General features: G+C 41.3%; 1 protein-coding gene across 1 annotated transcript in view; it reads right to left on the bottom strand.

Moving 5' to 3' along the window:
• LOC126094766 (UDP-glucosyltransferase 2-like) overlaps window positions 1-22,457 on the bottom strand; it is a 148,079-nt gene that overhangs the window by 75,156 nt on the left and 50,466 nt on the right. Inside the window, exon 3 of the mRNA XM_049909316.1 lies at window positions 20,349-20,530. Coding sequence (XP_049765273.1) covers window positions 20,349-20,530 — 182 coding nt within the window. The remainder of the gene's footprint in view (window positions 1-20,348; window positions 20,531-22,457) is intronic.

The following is a 22,457-nucleotide window of genomic DNA, read 5'->3' as shown; positions in this document are numbered from 1 at the left end:
TACTGGCGGAATTAAAGCTGTGAGGTTCAAAATGGTTCAAATGGCTCTGAGCATTATGGGACTTAACTACTGAGGTCATGAGTCCCCTAGAACTTAGAACTACTTAAACCGAACTAACCTAAGGACATCACACACATCCATGCCCGAGGCAGGATTCGAACCTGCGACCGTAGCGGTCACGCGGTTCCAAACTGACGCGCTTAGAACCGCACGGCCACACCGGCCGGCTAAAGCTGTGAGGACGGGGCGTGAGTCGTGCTTGGGTAGCTCAGTCGATCATGGTGGCGACACGTATGGGGTTCCCATTACTTTTTGTCGACACCATTCGCCGGTTACTACTTCCCGCGGTCTCGATGGTACAAGTCAATGGGAGGCTTGTAGGACCGATTCCTATACGCCGCTCTGTGCGTCAAGGATGCCCTATGTCTACCTTACTATATGCCATTGCACTTGAGCCCCTCATCACTGGACTTACCTCTAGACTGCAGGGCCTCACTTTGCGTGACCACACCTTTCACTGTAGGGCTTATGCGGACGATCTCCTCTTTCTCACCTGCTCCTCCACGGAACTCAATGACGCCATCCAATGGATCCACCAGTATGGACGTCTTTCTGGTAGCATTCTTAATGTCCGTAAATCGACTATGATGCACATTGGGCGCGGCCTCCCGGCTATGGTGCCGACCCCACTCCCAGTCAGTGCCACCCTTCGTTACTTGGGTATCGAATTTACGAGCTCCACACACCGCACAGTGGCCCTGGCTTACCGGCGGTTTTTGCAGTCGATTCGGCACCACGTCCGCAGTCAAGTGCACCGTAACTTAAACCAACTCCAACGTGTGTCCTATGTCAACATGTATGTCGCCCCTAAACTGGTACACGTCGCCCAGATCCTCCCAATGCCGTTACTCCTTGGCCGCCGCATCCGATCAGCCTTTGGATATTTCGTGTCAGCAGGGGCAATTTCAAAGTCCGCTACAACATGTAATCTCCCCACGGAAAATTACCCTCTACCACGCAATAATTAATAATGGTCAATCAAATCACCCACATTTATTTACGTTTGAAAAGTATCTGAGCAGATTTTCTAGTAATATATGCGCCGACAGCTCGTCGACGCCAAGGTATTTTTCTAGTACGTTTATTCTTTGGAACAACAGAGGTACAGAGATGTATGCTCCATGGTCATTATAGAGAGAGAGAGAGAGAGAGAAAGGAACAGCTTCGGAAAGTATCGGTTGGAAGCTTTTCGGATTGCTAAAGGAGATTTATTTACTCTTCTTCGCGCTAAAGCGAGACAGGAAAGTTTGTGCCGCTAGCGTGGTATATAAAGAGAAAGAAGGACTTGTAAAAGTAAATTGCATGAGACTTAAAATCCACGGAAACGGAACATGTATGGAAATGGATTCAATATACAATTTTCCTCAGAAATAAGGTTTGTGACCATTTTATTCTAGAGTGAATGACGAATGCGTTCTCTGTCTGAATCATTGATGATTGTCTGGGCCCTGTAATTAATTGGGAAGTTTCAGCTGTGACGAAGAGAGCCTGCAATCTCTGAGTTTTTTTGAAATCGTTCAAAAAGGCTTCGTCCACATCTGAAATTTTAGATCTGTCGTAAACTGAACGAAGTGTTCACACGATCGATTTTCCCAACTGAATGCAGCGCTTAATAATAATAATGTATGTAAAGATCTTTTCTAGCAAGCCAGCCGCTGAATATTAAGACGAAGGGCTCCACCAGAGATTCTACTAGGCTGATGTTAACGGAGACCGTGAATAATATGAATACAAAATTAGCCTCAGTTACTGAAGAGCAAGAAAATTTGAAAACCGACATTAACGCGAAGTTCGCCGCAGTGAATGAAGGGCAAAATGATTTGAATGCGAAGTTAGCCTCAGTTACTGAAGGGCAGGAAAAGCTGAAAGCTGAGATTAAGCAGCAGTTACATGACAGTTTTTCCGAATTAGAACAACGGATAGAGGCGAAGACAAAGGAACTTAAAGATCAGGCCGAAGAGACGGAACGAAAATTAACTGCACAAATCGAATTGGTTAAAGCTCAATGTGAGGAATCTACACAACGCGTACGTGTAGAAATGAAGGAGTACGTGGCTATTAAGATAGATACCGTACGCGAACAGGTGGAAATGGTTCCGCAATTAGTACAAAAGCAAGATGCCATGTCATGTGCAATTGCGCAACTTCCTGAATTGGCACGTACGCAGACGAACCTAAAGGAAAGTGTGGAACATCTGACGGAACGTCAAGACGTTATAGACCACCAGATTAATGTATTAACGGGTAAATTATCCGAAATCACATTAGAAAATAAAAGGCTAATGTGTGAAAACGTTGAGCAAAATGTTAAAGAAGCATTCCAGAGTCTGTGCGGCAAACAGGAAGAGAATTTGTTTGCGAAAGGACTACAGGAAGTGCGACAGCAGTTAGGTGCTGATCTCGAGCATTGGAAACAAACGATAGCAGAGTCGATACGCGTTTCACAACAAGGCTCAGAACAAATGAATACAGGCCAGCAGCAGAAGTTGCCAGCGACTATAGAGCCAGTTACTGCACATTCGCACACAATACCGACTTGTGTGAGTAACTCAAATATTAAATTGCCACGAGCTAGTTGTTCGCGTGGAGTTTTATCTGACGGAGATTACGAAAGCCTTTGCCATGCCGAAGAAAAAATGATAAAGCATCGGCAATTTCAGATTTTTAACACTGACAAAAGGGGGGTCCATCCGATTGTTTTTATTCGAAGTTTTAGAGGAGTTCTACCCAGAAATTGGTCGGAGTGGCAGAAGATCAGTTTCGTTACTGGGTATATACAAGGTTCGGGTGCGATCTGGGCCTCGGACATGACTTCTGTTTGCTCGACCTATGACGATTTTGAGAAAGCGTTTTTAGCAAAGTTCTGGTCAGAAGGAGTACAGGAACGCCTAAGGCAGGAGGTGCTCTACCCAGAGCCTTTCTCTTTTTCGAAAGGAAGCCTTAGGAAGTATTTTGAAAAATATATAAATAAAACTAGATATTGGGACAGACCTATGCCTTTGCCAGACATAATAAACATACTTAAGGCAAGATTACCAACTAGCATCCGGAATCAATTAATTTACGGCAACGATAAAGACCTGGAGTCGTTCCTCACGACGTTAGATCATATAGACATTATAGAAGAGAACAACCAGAAAGCCCGTAACAACAGATTCCAATATAGGGAGATAGAACCTCCGCCAAATGGTAGGCAAGGGAACGCACAGAGATCGATAAATAGTGGAGAAAACCCTCAAAATCTCAATAATAATACCGGCAACAGTCTTGCGAGGGGCTATCCAAGGAAAAACAGGAATGGGAAACGATATAATCCCGTATGGGGGAACGAAAGGAATTTCAGACCACAAGCTTGGAACAATAACAGTAATAGAAAGTGGAACCAACCGGGGGGAATAAACTCAAATAACCAACATCAGTGGGGACGGACATCCGCGAATCAACCGGTAATTACCGAAGTGACGGATGAGGTCAACCACCAGGTGAATCAAAATCCAACAAACTTGTAAGGACCCACTCGTGCCCCGGAGGAGCGGTCAACAATAGGTTGAGGGGCAACAGGATATGTGTACCCATGCTAACGTATAATGATGGACGATTACTGGCAGATGAATTGACCAAGGACTTAGAACCCCAAGATGAGAATAAGGAACAGGTGGCAGTAGCCGAAGTGCAAGTCATTTTGGAAACTGTACCTATAGTGGCGGTTTTAGACACAGCTGCAACCACAAATGTTATTTCGGAGGCTCTATTCAACAAGATCAGAAATATAAGACGAGTACCAATTTTTCCAGTTCAAAATTGCAAAATAATAGGCGCCGTTGGGGCTCGATCGGCGAATGTAAAAGTGCAGTCACTACTTAGTGTAGAAGTAGGAAAGGTAGCAATATTAAGCACATTCCTTGTTGTGAAAAATTTGGTGGTAGACTGCATTATCGGAGTCGACAGCCTACGTCAATACGGATGCAGAATAGATTTTAAAACAGGAAAAATTTGGTTAAATGTAAATAAACAAGAAATTGAGTTGGACTTGTTGAAAAAAGAAAGCCTTACCAGTAAATATAATAGTGGGATCAGTGTGCAAGTAATCAGGACTGCACAAAATTCTAAACAGCACGTGAAGACTGAGTTCAAAGTCAAAGGAGATTTCGGTCAGTTAGTGTATGAGAAGTTAAATGAATCCGACTGCATCACTGAAGATCAGAAGAAGCAGCTCAAAGAATTATTATCAGCGTATGAAAAAGTGTTTGATGAAAGGCCAGGAGTGATTAAAGGATACATATGCCATCTCTACGTTAAGCCGCACGAAACGTATTGTAGAACTTTCTATCCTGTTCCCTGGAGGTTAAAGGCTCAAGTTCAAAAGGAAATAGATCGCTACCCGGGATCGAACAAAATAAAAGGGTTATTTCCTCATAACGACTTAAAAAGATATAAGGAAGATTAGAAGATAGGGAGGAATGGTGTTCCGAGTGACAGAGATGAACGCTCGTAAAAAAAAAAAAAAATATAACAATAAACTGTGTGTGTGTAGTGTTAAAAGCCTTTAAATTGAAATAGTTAGTCAGTGACATAGAGTATAGAAATAGTGACTAATTAGTACTATTGAGTGTTGTAAAAAAGATAGTGGAGACAGGCTTCACCTGTGGTTTGGGTGAACAAAGAACTTTAGCATTGCTAATGTTATCAAGATGTATAAAGGATCTGACTGACCTTCAAGAAGAATGAAATGTTTCCCCGCAAATGACGCTGAATAATCTAAAGAGGTTCGAGTGAAGATTCATATATAATCTCATGTGAACGCTTAAATGTGTAAATATGTGAAGGGATGTGTTGTGGTAGTGAATCGTGAGTGACGGTTAACGCCGCAAAGATTATTTCCCGTGCAAAACAGTTGACGTCGGCGCGAGAATTAAAATCGATATAGACGATACAGATATCCTTTGTAAGAGACTCGCACCAAACGCGAGGATAAACTGATTCATGTTGAACTTTAAAAGGAATAGGTGGTATAATTCGAAGTTAAGAGTTTTAATTTATTAATGAATGATTAAAGAAAGTAGTATTCATAGATTCAGTAGTAATTTAATGGTTCGTGTTCGTTTGGGAATTTTGTGTGAAAAATTCATTTCCATATATGAGCATGGATGAACGCCGTATGAATCAGAGAGTAAATGAAAGAAGTGAATCCGCATTCCTCAATGCTAATAACTTCTACATTTCAGCACTCAAGCGTAGAAATATATGTATTTAGAATAAAAAGTTTTTTTTTGAGTATAGCTAAATTATATGACTTATCAAGGAAATATGGATGATGTCTTGGAATAAAATGAACTACACTTTCCATTATTCGATGATTTGAATCCAAAATCTATAGTCAGTTACATGAATCCTTTAAATTACGAAGAACAAATCAGTCATAGAAAATCTGTTAAAACTTTTGGACTTGTAAGCACAAGTGGGGAGGCAAAGTCAAAAGGAGTATTCAAACGAGAGTAAATCGGATGATGCTTTTGGCAACATCATTAATTAAGAGTTGAATTCCTTGAAGTACGTCGTAACAAAAAGGATCCATGAAGCCACAAGGATTTTGCTTTCAAAAAGGAGAATCTTGGACGGTGCAACCTAATCAGTTCTCTTACAGGAAGAGTTTCCCTTTTGGTCATTGCTAATTCTTTTGGAATGAATGTTGCATGTGTATTCGAGTATCCCTGTCCCTTCTACTCTTCCCATTGTGGACCGCGTAGAAGATCAACGACAGAGGGGGCCGCATAGAAGACCGACTACAAATGTGGACGTCGGGGACATGCAAGACCCGGGGGAGTTTAGCACCGCAAGATATTGTCCTAGGAGCAAGATTGTAAAACGCGAATTCACTTTATTTATTGTAAAACATATTTTTTTTTTTTTTTTTTTTTTGCTAGAGGCACAAACTACTCTTCTCCAAATCGTGATACAAATTAAGCCCTATATTTCCTTTAGAGATAAATTTCAAAATTATTTTTTGTTCTTCTATAGGCTTTCCTATCTTCTATGTACCGTAGGCTGGGGGTCTAAGCTTAAGAGGTTTTCCAAGGTTTCCCTGCTTAAGAAAGTTCCCGAATGGGTAGACCCTGACATAAGTTCATGAAAGATCATCTTCCTTGGTTGTGCACAGCAAACATAACACCTAGATGCACGTAAAAGTAATACAGCCGCGGTACCGGTCTCTTCATTTCTTCTGTCTTCAACATTTCTTTTCTTCGTCTAGTTCAAACATAATATTCTTTTTCAGTCGGAGGACTGACAATCATCACTTCCGGGTTATCCACGCTAATAGATAGCTCGCGAAGTGTGTTCGGTGAATAAAAATTGACCTCACAAACTTCGCTCGCTGCGAGGGGCACTGTAATCTCCCCACGGAAAATTACCCTCTACCACGCAATAATTAATAATGGTCAATCAAATCACCCACATTTATTTACGTTTGAAAAGTATCTGAGCAGATTTTCTAGTAATATATGCGCCGACAGCTCGTCGACGCCAAGGTATTTTTCTAGTACGTTTATTCTTTGGAACAACAGAGGTACAGAGATGTATGCTCCATGGTCATTATAGAGAGAGAGAGAGAGAGAGAAAGGAACAGCTTCGGAAAGTATCGGTTGGAAGCTTTTCGGATTGCTAAAGGAGATTTATTTACTCTTCTTCGCGCTAAAGCGAGACAGGAAAGTTTGTGCCGCTAGCGTGGTATATAAAGAGAAAGAAGGACTTGTAAAAGTAAATTGCATGAGACTTAAAATCCACGGAAACGGAACATGTATGGAAATGGATTCAATATACAATTTTCCTCAGAAATAAGGTTTGTGACCATTTTATTCTAGAGTGAATGACGAATGCGTTCTCTGTCTGAATCATTGATGATTGTCTGGGCCCTGTAATTAATTGGGAAGTTTCAGCTGTGACGAAGAGAGCCTGCAATCTCTGAGTTTTTTTGAAATCGTTCAAAAAGGCTTCGTCCACATCTGAAATTTTAGATCTGTCGTAAACTGAACGAAGTGTTCACACGATCGATTTTCCCAACTGAATGCAGCGCTTAATAATAATAATGTATGCAAAGATCTTTTCTAGCAAGCCAGCCGCTGAATATTAAGACGAAGGGCTCCACCAGAGATTCTACTCGGCTGATTTCATGTAACTTATATTTGAACTGTACACAGATAAAGGACAGAGAGAGAGAGAGAGAGAAAGAGAGAGCGAATGGAATTCTAGAAGTTACTCAGAATCCTCCCATTAGTATAATTTTTTTTTGTCTGTCTTTGCACGGATAAGCCTGATAAGAAAACCTAAGCCCTTGACTTTATTGTACAGAATTGTGTATGAGGATGAGAGAGCGATAAAGGCGACAGATACACTTCTGTACAGACAAAACATTACACCAAGTTAGCGGCTAGCTGCATTAACTCACACACATAGACTTTCATCAAAACCAAAGTAGTAAGAGAATTCATTAGAAACACTCTAACACTGCCTCCTGCAAAAGGTGGCCTCGGACTCGTCAACGTGCGGGCACGATCTTCTGCACTCTTTGTCCACACTCTGTTGCGACACTGGCAGGGGCCGGTCCCGTCCTTAACACGCAATCTCTTAGATATCCTCCGACCAGCTTCTCTCGAACCACCGATCAATGTGGCACCTATTTCTCCATTATTGTACCACGTCGCCAATTGTTTCATAGAACTCAGCTACGTTCGGGCCGATCTTCCAGTCACCCGTCCTCCCCGTACAAAAGATTATTATCGTTTGTTTATGTTCTCCAACCCTTGCGACCCCATGGTGCTACAGCATCCTGACATTCACTGGCGCACGGTTTGGGGGTGTGTGCATGCACCCTTTTTACCGTCGTCTGTGTCTGCACTCTGGTATATTTTAGTCTATGGAAAATTCCCGACTAATAGTCGACTTTATCGCATAGGACTGGCCACCTCCCCACTCTGCCCTGACTGTCAGCTCGAAGACACCGACGAGCACCGTCTTACGTGCCCCCTGAAACAAAACGTATGGCTCCTCATCCAACGAATCGTGGGCTTTTACCTCCGTGCCCCGCCAACGACGGTAACCCCGGATTTCCTGTTGTTGCCCCAGACATTTCACTACCCTCTTGCTAAGCACCATGCCCTCATCTGGTTTCGAGGACAGGCTTTAGAATACCTCTTTCAGAGTGGTCCGCATACAGTCCTTGACTTCTGGTACAAAGTTGTGACCGCGCATAGCACCCTCACCCGAAAACCATCTTACCGACAAACTTTTGCCGGTTATCTCCGCAGCGTCTTCCTTGATCCCCCTCAAAGTTGGGGTGTACCATGCCTACCCGTCACATGATGCAACACCCTTATCCACGTTCTCATGCATCGACCAAAAAAAAAAAAAAAAAGGAAGAAGACAGAATATGTTATATTTTGTTGTATTTAATGTTTTTGTTTTTAATATTTTTTTTTTTGTTTAACTAACAGTCATGGTACCTTGAAGAACTCTTGCATAGTGAATATATATGTACTTTTAGTTTGTTCAATACCAATTATTAAAAAAAAAAACAAAGAAAACAGGATGTGTTATATTTTGTTGTATTTAATGTAATTCTCATAATTTGTTTACCTAACTCTCATTTGTATATGTTTAACTGGTACCTTGAAGAACTGTTGCTTTGTGTATATATATATATGTACTCTCCGTTTGTTCAATTAAAAAAAAAAAAGTCGGTAGAGCAGTTGCCCGCGAAAGGCAAAGGCCCGAGTTCAAGTCTCGGTCCGACACACAATTTTAATCTGCCAGGAAGTTTCATATCAGCGCACACTCCGCTGTAGAGTGAAAATTTCATTCTGATTATACACATACATAAGACAGTGGCATCTGATGATATAATTGTTACAATTGTGGTTCTCTTCTATAAATGATGAACTCTATGCTCTTATTCTTCCTGGCAAATCGGTTAATTACATCTTCAACTGGACAATCAGTGTCAGTGTGAGCGTTCAACAGAGCTAAACCATTACATCGATCCTCCTCCATTGTACTCTGTACAAGAAAGCAGTAGAATATTCGCGACTTTTCTCGAACAAATGACAGACAGAATAACGTATCGAGATCACTAGAATGGTCGCGACTTTTCTCGTAGGTGTGTGTTAGCTATCTGTATGCCAGACAGGAACGTATAAAATACGATGACGCGGACGCGCGTGCTACATAGGAAAGTACAACTACTCGATAACTCGATTCAGTCGAGTCGGCTGCTGAAAGAAACTAACTAGTAATGTGCGGGCTGACTGGCGGGGGCGGCGCAGGTGTCAATGCGGGAGGCCCCGCGGAAGGGGGGGGGGTCGGGGGCTGGGGAAAGGGTGCACGCCCCGCGACTCCCCCCCCCCCCCCCCCGCCCCCGCCCTATCTATCCGCCACTGGTTGGTAGATAGTTAGTTTCTCCATCGGCAGATGGTTGGCGGCAAGCAGCATGAAGTTCATCTGGTGAATGCCATCATCTTGACTACATCTTTGTCTAGTTCATAGACTGTGCTGGAGCACCTAGGACATAGTGTTGTGTCACCGCCAGACACCACACTTGCTAGGTGGTAGCCTTTAAATCGGCCGCGGTCCGTTAGTATACGTCGGACCCGCGTGTCGCCACTATCAGTGATTGCAGACCGAGCGCCGCCACACGGCAGGTCTAGAGAGACTCCCAAGCACTCGCCCCAGTTGTACAGCCGACTTTGCTAGCGATGGTTCACTGACGAATTACGCTCTCATTTGCCGAGACGATAGTTTAGCAAATCCTTCAGCTACGTCATTTGCTACGACCTAGCAAGGCGCCATGTTCAGTAATTAGAATGAATTCTGAACAGACAATATTGTGAATCATGTACCGTCAAGAGCGACGTTCATCATTAATGGATTAAAGTTAAGTATCACACTAATTACGTCCGCCTTCTGAATTCTAATTCCTTGTCATGTTCCAGACCTCACGTCAGTATAGTCCTTCCCTCCTCACGCCAGCCTGCGTGAACTAAAACGCGTGCATTTCGGCCTCCTCTAGTAACACGGTGTGGGCTCTTCAGCCAACACTACACATATATTCGCTACAGGCTCGCAGTCATGGAATCGAGTGCTATTCTGTGATGCCAAAGATCAGCTCGTGACGAAAAAATCCGAGCTGATTGGAGGGCCCTGCCCATAATGCTTCAAACCTTCTCATTTCCAAAGTGATCCAACGATCTTTTCGGCCAAGACAAAGTTTGGCAAGCGTGAGGACAAGCAGAAGAAACTCTCGGCTTGTGCAGGCGGGCATTATCTTGCTCAAATGCATGATCAGTATGGCTTAGCATAAGGGGCAACAAAGTGGGTTGTAGAATATGTCAGCTTACCGCTGTCTTGCAGGATCCCGCGGATTACAGCCAAATGAATTGAAATGACACCCCAGACCATCACTTCTGGTTGTCGGGCCATGCAGAGGGCGATAGTCAGGCTGGTATCCCACCTGTGTCCTGGGCTTCGGCCTGGAATCTCACTGACTGGAATAGAACTGTCTTCTGTGATGAATCCCGCTTGGAACTGTGCCCATATGACCAGTGAAGACGTGTCTGAAGACGCCCCTTACAGCGGTGGGCTACCAACCTGAATCTCGCCTGCCATACGGCCCAACAACCAGACGTAATAGTCCGGGACGCCATTTCATTTCGTAGCAGGACTCCTCTGGTTGTCATCCAGTGCATCCTTACAGCACAACGGTCCGTCGACGATATTCTACTGCCCGTTTTGTTGCTCTTCATGGCAAGCCATTCTGGGCTTACATTTCAGCAACATAATTCCCACTAACACTCAGCGAGAGTTTCTGCTGCTTGTCTCCATGCTTAACACACCCTACCTTAGCCAGCAAGGTCGCTTGATCTCTCCCAAAGTGAGAACGTTTGGAGCATTATAAGCAGGGCCCTCCTTCTGGTTAAGTATTTTGATGATGTAACTCGCCATTTGGACAGAATTTGGCACAACATCCCTCAGGAGGACATCCAAAAACTCCGCCAATCAATGCCAAGACGAATAATTGCTTGCATTAGGACCAGAGGTGAAGCAACGCATTATTAATTTGTTCAATTCGTGAAGCTCTTTCTCTTGAAAAAATTATCAATTTTTTCTGAAACTGCAAGCATTTACTTGCCTTTATATGTACACCACATCTACCGACTTCCGTCACATTTAGATCATTCCTTCGTGGTGCGTCTTTTTTTCTATCTTAAAGTGTACTCAGGGTGTATACGTTGACAAGAAAAAAAATTCCCTGATTTCCCGGTTAAAAATACACCTTCTCCGGATGAAAATATACTTTTTCCGTGTTATGTGATAGTATACTTTTCCTCGGAACTGTAAAACTTATCAATCCTTTGAATGGTTATGGTTCTATACACCGATGTAGAATTTCCCGGCCCTTAAAAACCGAAACTCAATTAAGGGGGGTAGGAGGTCAAACGGGCCGACTTGGAGCAGGAGAGGCACGACAGGACATTTTATTTTCTACTGTCTATACTTTTACAAATAAATTCATAAAACTTTGTCAGCATGACCAGGAAGGATTCAGGATTCACACTCATAACAGTGAAGTGCAAAAACATAACAAAATAAATACTTTTTTAGATATGAAATTTCATCATTTTTTCACTTAATGTTGGCTGCATTTGTTGGTATAGGTACATTTTTCTTCACAAGTAAGAGATATTCTTTGATGAATTTTGCACAGCATATAAACCATACTTACAGGTGTATGAAACTCTAGAATTTTCCAAAACTATTAAAAACTGTGGTAAAAAATGAGATAATTAACTACAAAATTTGATTTTTTTTTCTAAACATAAAGTTTAAAACGTAACAGCTCATTCATTTTTTCATAAATTAAATAGATTCTAGAGTTTCAGACACCTGTAAGTATGGTTTGTATGCTGTGCAAAATTAATCGAACTGTCTCTCTCTTACTTATGAAGAAAAGTGTACCTATAGCAACAAATGCAGCCAATAGTAAGTGAAAAAATGATGAAATTTCACATGTAAAAAAATTATTTTGTTATGTTTTTGAACTTTCGCTGCTACGAATGTGAATCCTGAATCCTTCCTGGTCATGCTGACAAAGTTTTATGAATTTACTTGTAAAACTACAGACAGTGGAAATTAAAATGTCCTGTGGTGCCTGTCCTGCTCCAAGTCGGCCCGTTTGACGTCCTACCCCCCTTAAAATAATAAAATACGTTTTGGAAAGATCTTTGATGTGCAGAGACATGTACACTGCATATTTTCGTGAAGTAGTCAGCCAATAGCAATATCGCTGTTAAGTAGCGCGTACACACAAATAGGGAAAGTTAATCGTTTAAATTAATATACATAGTTTTGCTACAAGAAAACAAAGCTTTCACGTATAATATTGGTCTCGAAGATTAATAAGCTGCAAGAGAAGCTAAGGTTTCACATATAATGTTGATCTTTTTTGGGCGCGTTACACTTTAAGATACATCACACAAATGTGCCAGTAAAATATTTAATAACGACATAAATGTCTGATCTGGACTCGAAATTTTTCAAAATGGTCGTCCTCAAAGAGTTGATTTTTAAATGACAGTCAAACGTTCTGTGATTTAAGAAATTCATCGTACTTTCTCACATATAGTTCATCTTGCGTTAAAGGAAATTTACTTTGAAAGTAACGCTTTTCAAACAACCATTCGCAATATTTTCCCGCGACCTGTTAGAAATAGGTTCGTTTCAGTACTTGCCAGAGAGCGCCAAATATCAGGCGTCACCGCACTTGCGCAGCTACGATGATGCAGGAGGCCCGTATGTTCGTACGTGTAAAACATTAAAAGATCTTACATTACGTCATAAAAGAAACAAGACATCAGAGGATACTCCAAAAGCATCGGAATTTCGTGAACCATACTAAACTGCATAATTCGGCTTAAAGTGCAGATTCGTATGTAAATTTTCTTGGAGTAGCAGTACTGTTTTCTCATGTTTGGTTCTTTATTATGGCATAATGCCATAGGTGATAGAAGATGAAAACATCCACTTCTGAAATGCAGCGAACAGTTGAAACTAGCCAATAGTGTGGAATTAAACACTTCGTTTCAAATAAATTGACTGTCTTATTGGAAAAAATTAATAAAAGCGAAACTTCTTTAGCAGACCGACAAAAATGATGTGGTTTCTCGAGCTGATTACGTGTATTTTGTCACTGCCTACTAGATAAAACGAAATAGGTCGGTCTAACGTTGCAGCCATTGTAACACACACCAAATAAACGAGACTGTTTTGACACAAATTGTCATTTTTATAACACGACAGAATTTAAGTCACAAAGTACCAATATCTAATGCTTATTAGGCATACTACAAGCAAAAAGCTTTAGATTCGGAAATAGTTTTACATTTCATTCATACGCTCCAGCTTCTCAAGCATGAGATCGAAAAGTAGTAGTACGAAATCTCTATATAAATTTGGAATCGTCATATTCTTCCATAATTTGTGTGATTCCCCCTTTCTTTTCTTTCCTCGTTCTAACAATCTTGTCATCACTAATTCTATAACTATTCGTGCCAGTGTCAAAACTTTTTTTTTGGTTAACTTCACTAACCCTGACACAATCAACGGTTTAATTATCCCACGTTTATTTTCCGGTTAGGCGTTGTTACCTGTTCGTACAACGCGTTTTCCGCGTTACTCCCAGAGTAGAACTTAGGCAGCTGCTACCGGGGACTGTACAACTGGCCCTAACTAGTGTAGCGGTCTGGCCAAAAATTTTCTGTCAAAATTTCGTTTTCTTGGATACACCGAGAAGATAATACATAATCTTTCTTACTTGTTATTCCCGTTAGTCGTTTATTTCCATTCTGGTAGTCTGAATCTATGGATTTCGCTGGCAGTTATAACAACGCTGATCATTCGCAAACCCAATCAACCACATAAACAGCGATTGGCATTAACCCATTTGGCTTTAGTCCGCTCAGCTCCTATAGCCGCGTCTCCTTCTCTCTGTAGGAAAGTTTATTTCTAGACGCAACGGGGATTCCCTTGGCAGAGTCATCACGTACACGATGCATACATTCAAAAATCAGTTTATGATTCATTCAGATATCAACTTAGAATATGTTCCAAAATCAACAGGGATGCTTTTCAAAATCATATGAGTAATCGACAGACCAACGAGCGCTGGATACCAGGCGCTTTGTGAAAAAAGGTTTTTTTTTCCTCAAGAATATGAATTTGCTGCTTGATGCTACTGCTTATACAGCTAACAGCAACACTTCTGTAGCGGGAGAAGGTACTACACATGCACGACTCAACTGCGCATGCCAATGAGCCCGCTCGCAACTGCTCAAATGCATCTAATGTAAACAGTTGTGATTCACACTCATCGGAGGCAATTTGTTGTTATGAAGCATTGCATAATCATCCTAATCCTCTAACACATTTTGCTGTTGGCAGACTTTTTTTTTTTTTTTGACCATTGGATTTTATTATTGTATATGGCGCATTTCACTTGCAACTTAAGTTTTATTTTATTTTTATTTTATTTTTTTTTTTTTTTTTTTTGCTCTCGTCCATGTTTTATTGCTGCAGTATTATTCCGTAGTGAGGGGATACATGAATATCCTTTATTACAGTATTGTTCTTACCAGTGAAACTTACAAAAATTTAACTGAAGACTAAAACCAAAAAATTCCTGGAATTCTAAAAAATTTCCGGGTTTTTCCCGGTTTTCTCCCGGATGAAAAAATTCCCGGGCTTTTCCCGGATCTCCCGGTTGTCCCGGGTCGTATACACCCTGGACTACTATATTAAGTACTTACCCAGTTAAAATTTCACGCAATTAAATAAGCAACCGGTAGTTAAGTTTAACATTAAATACTGGAAATTTGAAATTGAGACATATAATACTGGTGTATGTGACTCGCTGTTGTAAGTGATTAACACTTCAGATGAGTTCGTTCGTCTTGGTGGTTCTTAGTGGCAATACGCTACAAAACACTAGCCAAATTGATCCAGACGTATCACTTATACGAGGGATGCTCAATAGAGTTTACCGGTAACGCGGAAAAGCTTGCAGTGAATAGGGCAGCCGTGTACTGCCGCCTGAAAAAACTACGCGTTACACTTTGCATATTCTCAAAGTATTGTTCCTTCTGCTCTCTCAGTTATGTTGCAGAAGTGAATGGAAGTGGCTATGCATTTTTGGCGCCTACAAACTTCATTACGTCTCGGCATTTCGTGAGCAGCGTTACACGATAAAATGTTGTGTTCACCTGAACAATGATGAAGTGAAGACCGCTGGTCTGCTATGCTCTCTCGTCAAGCCTGTTTTCCTTGGCACAAGACGTTGCAATACAGCCAGGAAAGTTGCGAATTGCCCGAGGACAAGCGGCACCTATTACGGCCTTAACAGAGACAACAATCAATACTAGGGAAGCCATTACTTACAGTGATCCACTTCTGATTATCAGAGAGCTTGCATGAATTTTGAGGAAATCGATTGGAATTATTCACGTGCTTTTATAGGAACATTTGCACATGTCCAGGGTTGAACGTGCTAGATACTACGATTAAATCTGCAGAAAAGGCAAAATCATGTTGATAGAGCCACTATTGAAAATAATGTTTTGAAAATGAAGGTGATGCAGGGAGGCAAAGCATCATCTCTGCAGATGAAACGTGGGTGTATAGTTGTGACCCAGAAATGAAACAGAGTAGCACAGACTGTGTGCAATGTGGCCAACCACCTCCAAATAAAGGTGCATGGACATAACTCTGAGAGCAGGGCAATAGTCATCACATTCTGCAGCTGCGAAGGCATGGCATCCACTCCTGCTGTTCCAAGAGGTGCTATAGACACTGCAGCGTACTGCGGACAGGACTGGAGCTAACTTATGAAGGATCATATTTCAAAGAAGAGTAAAGAACTTGTTGGTCGTTGGAAGCTTCATCATGATGGTGCCAGATCTCTCATTGCCCAAACTGTGTTAGAGGTTTTGAGCAAAAAACGCATTTGTATAGTACCTCATTTACCTTCCATTTCAGACCTAGCATCGAGTGACCTTTTGCCTCTATCCCACTGCGAAAAATGACCATAGGTGACATCATTTTCATAATAGAAACCTACAAGTGAAGGATTTAGATGTAGTTTGAAGTGCGTGCTATGTAAGGTCTTCCTCACATCTTCCAGGAGTATAACGGTGATGGGACAAGCACAATGGGTGGAGAATATACTGAAGATAACAAAAGTGCGAATTAGGAAACTTCTGAAGTAAAATTTTTAGAAAATAGTAAGTACCAATCTTTATTGAACATAACTCGATTATTGTTGTTGTTGTGGTCTTCAGTCCGAAGATTGGCTTGATGCAGTTCTCCACGCTATTCAACCCTGTGGGAGCCTTTTCATTTCCAAATCACTAATGCAACCCACATCCATCTGGACTTGCTTAATGCACTCGTCTCTTGGTCTCCTCTGTAATTTTTACCACCCAACCTTTCCTCCAATATTGAACTGGTAATTAGATTCCTTGACGTCTGAGCATGTATCATATAAACCGACCCCTTCTCTTACTCTTAGTTCCACCGTAAATTTGTCGCAGGTTCGAATCCTGCCTCGGGCATGGATGTGTGTGATGTCCTTAGGTTAGTTAGGTTTAAGTAGTTCTAAGTTCTAGGGGACTGATGACCACAGATGTTAAGTCCCATAGTGCTCAGAGCCATTTGAACCACCGTAAATTTGTCTCAATATTTGAGAGCTGGTTTCCTGAAACGTTACCCAAAAAAGCCATTACAAAGTCAAGTAAGCCATGGATTACTAAGGAAATTAAAATATAGTGTAAGAGAAAGACGGAAATATATGTACAGGCCAGAATAAGTCAGGATCCGACGTTAGTTGCTTACTACAAAATATACTATAATATTTTTAAGGAAAGTCATTAAGAAGTCGAGAAGTTTATGTGTTCTGACAGAAATTAATAATGAGGATAATAAGATTAAAACTATATGGAATATTGTCAAACGGTAGACGGGGCAACCTGACAGTGCACAGCATACCATAGCAATAAAGGGAAATGATGGTGTTGTGAGTGGTAACTAACAAGTTGCAATTATTTTTAATAATCACTTTCTGAATGTAGCAGCAAAAATAGGATTAAATGGTTCAGTTGAAGAAGGAAAAAATATGTTAAAAATATCATTCCCTAGGACTTTAGTCCTTTAGAATAGCATCAACATCCGCCACTAAAATCAAGGGAATTATAAATATACTGAAAAACAAGAGCTCATGCAGCGTCGATGGAGTCTCTAACAGAATTTTCAGGTGTTTTTCTAATTTAATAAGTGGAGTCCTTAGTGATATATGTAATGCTTCACTGGCATGGGGAATTTTTCCAGACAGATTGATATACGCAATTGTCAAACCTCATCATAAGAAAGGGGACAAGAGTGACTTAAATAATTATAGACCAATCTCATTGCTGACTACATTTTCTAAAATATTCGAAAAAGTTATGTATTCAAGAGTAGTCTCACATTTAAGTGAAAGTAATTTACTCAGCATGTCACAGTTCGGATCCTGGAAGGGTTACTCGACTGAGAATGCTATCTACACATTTACCCATCAAATAGTACAAGCCCTAAATAACAAATTATCGCCAGTTGGTATTTTTTGTGATCTTTCCACACATTTACCCATTAAATAGTACAAGCTCTAAATAACAAATTATCACCAGTTGATATGTTTTGTGATCTTTCCAATGCATTTGACAGTGTGGATTATGTTACACTCTTAAAAAAACTCAGGTTTTATGGAATTGAAGGCCACACACACAGCTCGTTTGAATCATACTTAACGAACAGAAAGCAAAAAGTTGTGCTGAATAATTCAAATAATGTTGGGAGGGTGGTAAATTCTAGTGAATGGGGAGTTATCACAAAGGGAGTCTCACAGGGTTCAATTTTGGGTCCTCTGCTGTTCCTTATTCATGTGAATTGCCTCTCACTTAACGATCAGCAAGAAGAACCAGTACTTTTTGCACATGAGACGAGTGTTATAATAAATCTCACTCCAGAAAAAGCAGTTGAAGATATTGTTAAGGATGTCTTTCAAGTAATTATTAAATGGTTCTCAGAAAATGGACCCTCCCTTAATTTTGAAAAAAAAAAACTCACTATATCCAGTTCTGTACACCAAATAGTCATACCGACAATTGATGTAGTATATGAACAGGGCTCAGTTAACAGGGTAGATTCCTCCAAATTTTTGGCTGTTCACTTTGATGACAACTTGAACTGAAAGAAGCATATTACTGAGCTTCTCAAACAATTAAGTTCAGCCTCTTTTGCTCTTCGTATAATCGCTAGTCTTGGTAATAAACAGATCAGCCTCCTGACGTACTTTGCATATTTCCACTCAATAATGTCTTATGGAATAGTTTTCTGGGGTAACTCACCACTTAGACATAAAGTATTGATTGCACAAAAGAGAGCAGTGAGAATAGTGAGTGGTGTTCACCCAAGGACGTCATGTACGCACCTTTTCAAGGAGTTAGGTATTTTAACTGCACCATCAGAGTACATATATTTGCTAATGAAATTTGTTATAAATAATTCATCTCAATTCGCAAAAAACAGTGATGCTCCTACGTACAACACTAGATGGAAAAATGACCTTTACTATCCGTTACTAAAGTTGTCATTTGCTCAAAAAGGAGTACATTATTCAGCAAAACAAAAATCTTTGATCATTTGTCCAACAACATAAAGTGTCTGCCAGGTAGCAGATCAAGTTTTAAATTTAGCTTAAAATCATTTCTTTTGGACAATTCCTTCTATTCCATGGACGAGTTTCTGTTTCACAACTAGTAAAAAAATGTACCTCTAAATGTAGTTGCATGTAAAGAACTAAAACTTTCAGTAATATTAATTATAGCACTATTCATGTGTGCATATATATCTTGTAATCTTACTTGTTCCACATCATATCAATAAAATAATAGTGAAAATGATCTAAGGAACGTGACATTACTAAACTAAACCATCTGGACGTGCATCCACTCATCTCTTGGTCTCCTCTGTAATTTTTACCGCCCACACTTTCCTCCAATGTTGAATTAGTAATTAGATTCCTTGATGTCTCAGCATGTGTTATATAAACCGATCACTTCTCTTAATCATGTTAGGATATAAACTCCTTTTCTCAAAATTCTATTCAGTATCTCCTCATTGGTTACGTTATCTGCCCACCTAATTTCAGCGTTTTTTTGTAACACCATATTTCAAGAGCTTCTAGTCTTTTCTTGGCTGAACTGCTTATCATCCACGTTTCAGTTTCGTACATGGCTGTACTCTAGACAAATGCCATAAAAAAAGACTTCCTAACACATATAAAACTCGATGTTAGCAAATTTTTCTTCTTCAGAAACGCTTTTTCGCCATTGCCATTCCTCAATTGGTATCCACTCTACTTCGGTCATCATCAGTTATTTTACTGTCCAAGTAGCACAGCTGATCTCCTACTTTTAGTGTCTCATTCACAATGTAATTCTCTCAGCATCGCCTGATTTATTTCGACAACATTCCATTACCATAGTTTTGCTTTTGTTAATGTTCGATACTACCCAATCCGTTCAGCTGCACTTCCGAGTGCTTTGCTGTCTCTGAGAGAATTACAATGTCATCGGCATATCTCAATTTTTATTTCCTCTCCCTGAACTTTAATTCCCTTTCCAAATATCTCCTTGCTTTCCTTCATAGCTTGCTTAGATAACACTGGGCATAGGTTACAACCATTTCTCACTACCTTCTCAACCACTGCTTTCCCTTCGTCCACTTCGACTCATACAGTTGCCAAGTGGTGTGTTTACACGTTTTAAATAACCTTTAGCTCCCAGTGTTTTATGCCTGCTACCTTCAGAAATTTAAAGAGTGTATTTCAGTCAACATTGTCAAAAGCTATCTCCAAATCTACAGGTGATATAAAGGCAGGTTTCTCCTTTGTTGACCTATCTTCTAAGACGAGCCTTACGGTCAATATAGCCACAGTTCACCGTCCTGATATATATGAAGTTCCCCTCTTCCACTACGCATTTGCTTAGGGTGTCAATTTGCATTCAAGAAGATGTCCTCAACATTCATTGCTTGAATGTGGAACTTATTTTTACTTTTGAACGTTCTCCAAAAACAAACGATACTTTAGGTTGGATGGGGACTGCATTTTTGGTTAAATTTATACTTAGTTTTCAGGCCAAGAAGCTTACCTTATCAGTTGCTGAACTGCGGCTTCACTTAACTGCCGCTCACTGTGGGCATTGGCGGTTTCGGTCAGCATTTGAACTGAGACTGTTGGTGGATCCTCATACACCTTGACGAAATTATATGTCTTCCGGTTGAAGATATACGAGACGGAAACATCAATCTGAGTGAAGTTCTCATGGCGTATCTGAAACACAAACACATATGTTCGTAATATAAGCACTTCCCTATAACCAGACCCAGCAGGCCGGCCGCAGTGGCCGAGCGTTTCTAGGCGCTACAGTCTGGAACCACGCGACCGCTACGGTCGCAGGTTCGAATCCTGCCTCGGGCATGGATGTGTGTGATGTCCTTAGGTTGGTTAGGTTTAAGTAGTTCTAAGTTCTAGGGGACTGATGACCTCAGAAGTTAAGTCCCATAGTGCTCAGAGCCATTTGAACCAACCAGACCCAGCAACTATAGTACAGTTCACAACAGTTAAAAAGAAATGTAGCTTTAAAATGCATGATGAATCGTTTCTTATTTCTCTGAATGTGTAAAAGTAATTTTCAATATCAGTTGAAATTTATTGTCTTCAGCAATGGCCATATTCACGCCTCGACTTAAGATGCACTGTTCGTTCCTTTGACCAATAGTTTTGAGATACTTAAGGATGTGGGACGTGTTAGGAGAAACAATTATATAGAGTGTATTTCAGAATGCCTACTGCAGGATACTACACGATTTCGAGGGGATAATGTCTGGTCATATTAATATGACCACCTGTCACATGTCTGAAAACCATTATTTGCAGCGTGGACCGGTGCGAGAACTGCAGGAAGAGCGTCTGTGAGGTTATAGATGGTACCGACTCCATTGGTGTGGGTAGATGTGCTGAGTTTCTCGGTTGAGGACCCACGGCGGAACATCTCGATATAGATTGTCCCACGGACTCTTGATTAAGTTTAAATTCTGGGAGTTTGGTGGCCGGGGAAGTATAGTAAACGCTTCCTGGTGCTCTTTGAACAACCCACGTACACTGCGAGCTGTATGACACGTGCATTGTCGTGCTGGTAGATGACATCGTTGCGAGGGAAGAAAAGAAATGGCATATAGGGGTGGACCTGGTCCCAAGAATAAATGCAGCCTCTATTTTTGATCCATTGTGCCTTGCAGAATGGCAAGATCACCCAGAGAGGCCACGAAAACAATCCTCAGACTATAATGGCTCCCTTATTCGACCAGAATCCCTCCGACGATTTCTGCAGGATATTTTCTTTCAGATGTTTCTAGCTGTGTATGCCAACCGCCGTCTGTCCATTGGAGCGTAAAACGTGATTCATCCGAAAAGGTCCCTATCGCCCTCACTACACGTCCAGCTGGATTACTGGCGCGCCAGTTCCAGCCTTCGTCGTGATGAGAGGCAGAGAGCGTGGGTGCTTGAATCAGGAGCCTGTTGCGGACGCCCATGCGCAACATCGTTCACGGTCGTCGAGGACACACTGTTGGTTGCCCTTTGGTTCATCTGGGAGGTCAGTTGCTCAATAATTGCTCCTCTATTTACCCGTACACATCTCCACAGCCGTCCGCCACAAATTTCATCCATGGCCTGTACTGCACGACTGTTGCCTCGGTGCCAGTTCTGGACAGCGCCATTTTGCCATACATGGTGCACGTTGTTCCACAAAATTCGAGGCGAACTGCAGGATGTCTGTGTTGTGTACATAGTTCCGCATAGTCAGCGAGTACAAAACTTTCCCACTAGAGTGCGCCCCGCTAAGCACAACAGCGCAGGCGCAGCACTCGTCCATCTCTGCACTACGAGATGGCGCTGCCTTAGAGATGGACCAAATTCTGCTTCCGCCGATCCGGATATTCATATGTAACGCAGCCAATGAGATCACTGCTAACGTAGAACCTTTTCTCCCCGCGGATCACACTCGCGCAGTGATACCTGAACGCGCGAGGTATTAAACGAGTGTACAGACCTCTGATTAGTCAGTCTGCATTTGTCTGCACCAGTCTGTACCACTCTGCATTTGTCTGTCCCACTCTATAGTCAAGTTTCAGTCTGTGCCTAATAAGATTACCATATTCCTGTACATAGCCATGAAGATAAATGAATAGACACTTTG

The sequence above is a fragment of the Schistocerca cancellata genome, chromosome 8 (genome assembly GCF_023864275.1).
Source record: "Schistocerca cancellata isolate TAMUIC-IGC-003103 chromosome 8, iqSchCanc2.1, whole genome shotgun sequence".
Taxonomy (NCBI): domain Eukaryota; kingdom Metazoa; phylum Arthropoda; class Insecta; order Orthoptera; family Acrididae; genus Schistocerca; species Schistocerca cancellata.
This window is presented reverse-complemented; position numbering and strand designations above follow the sequence as displayed.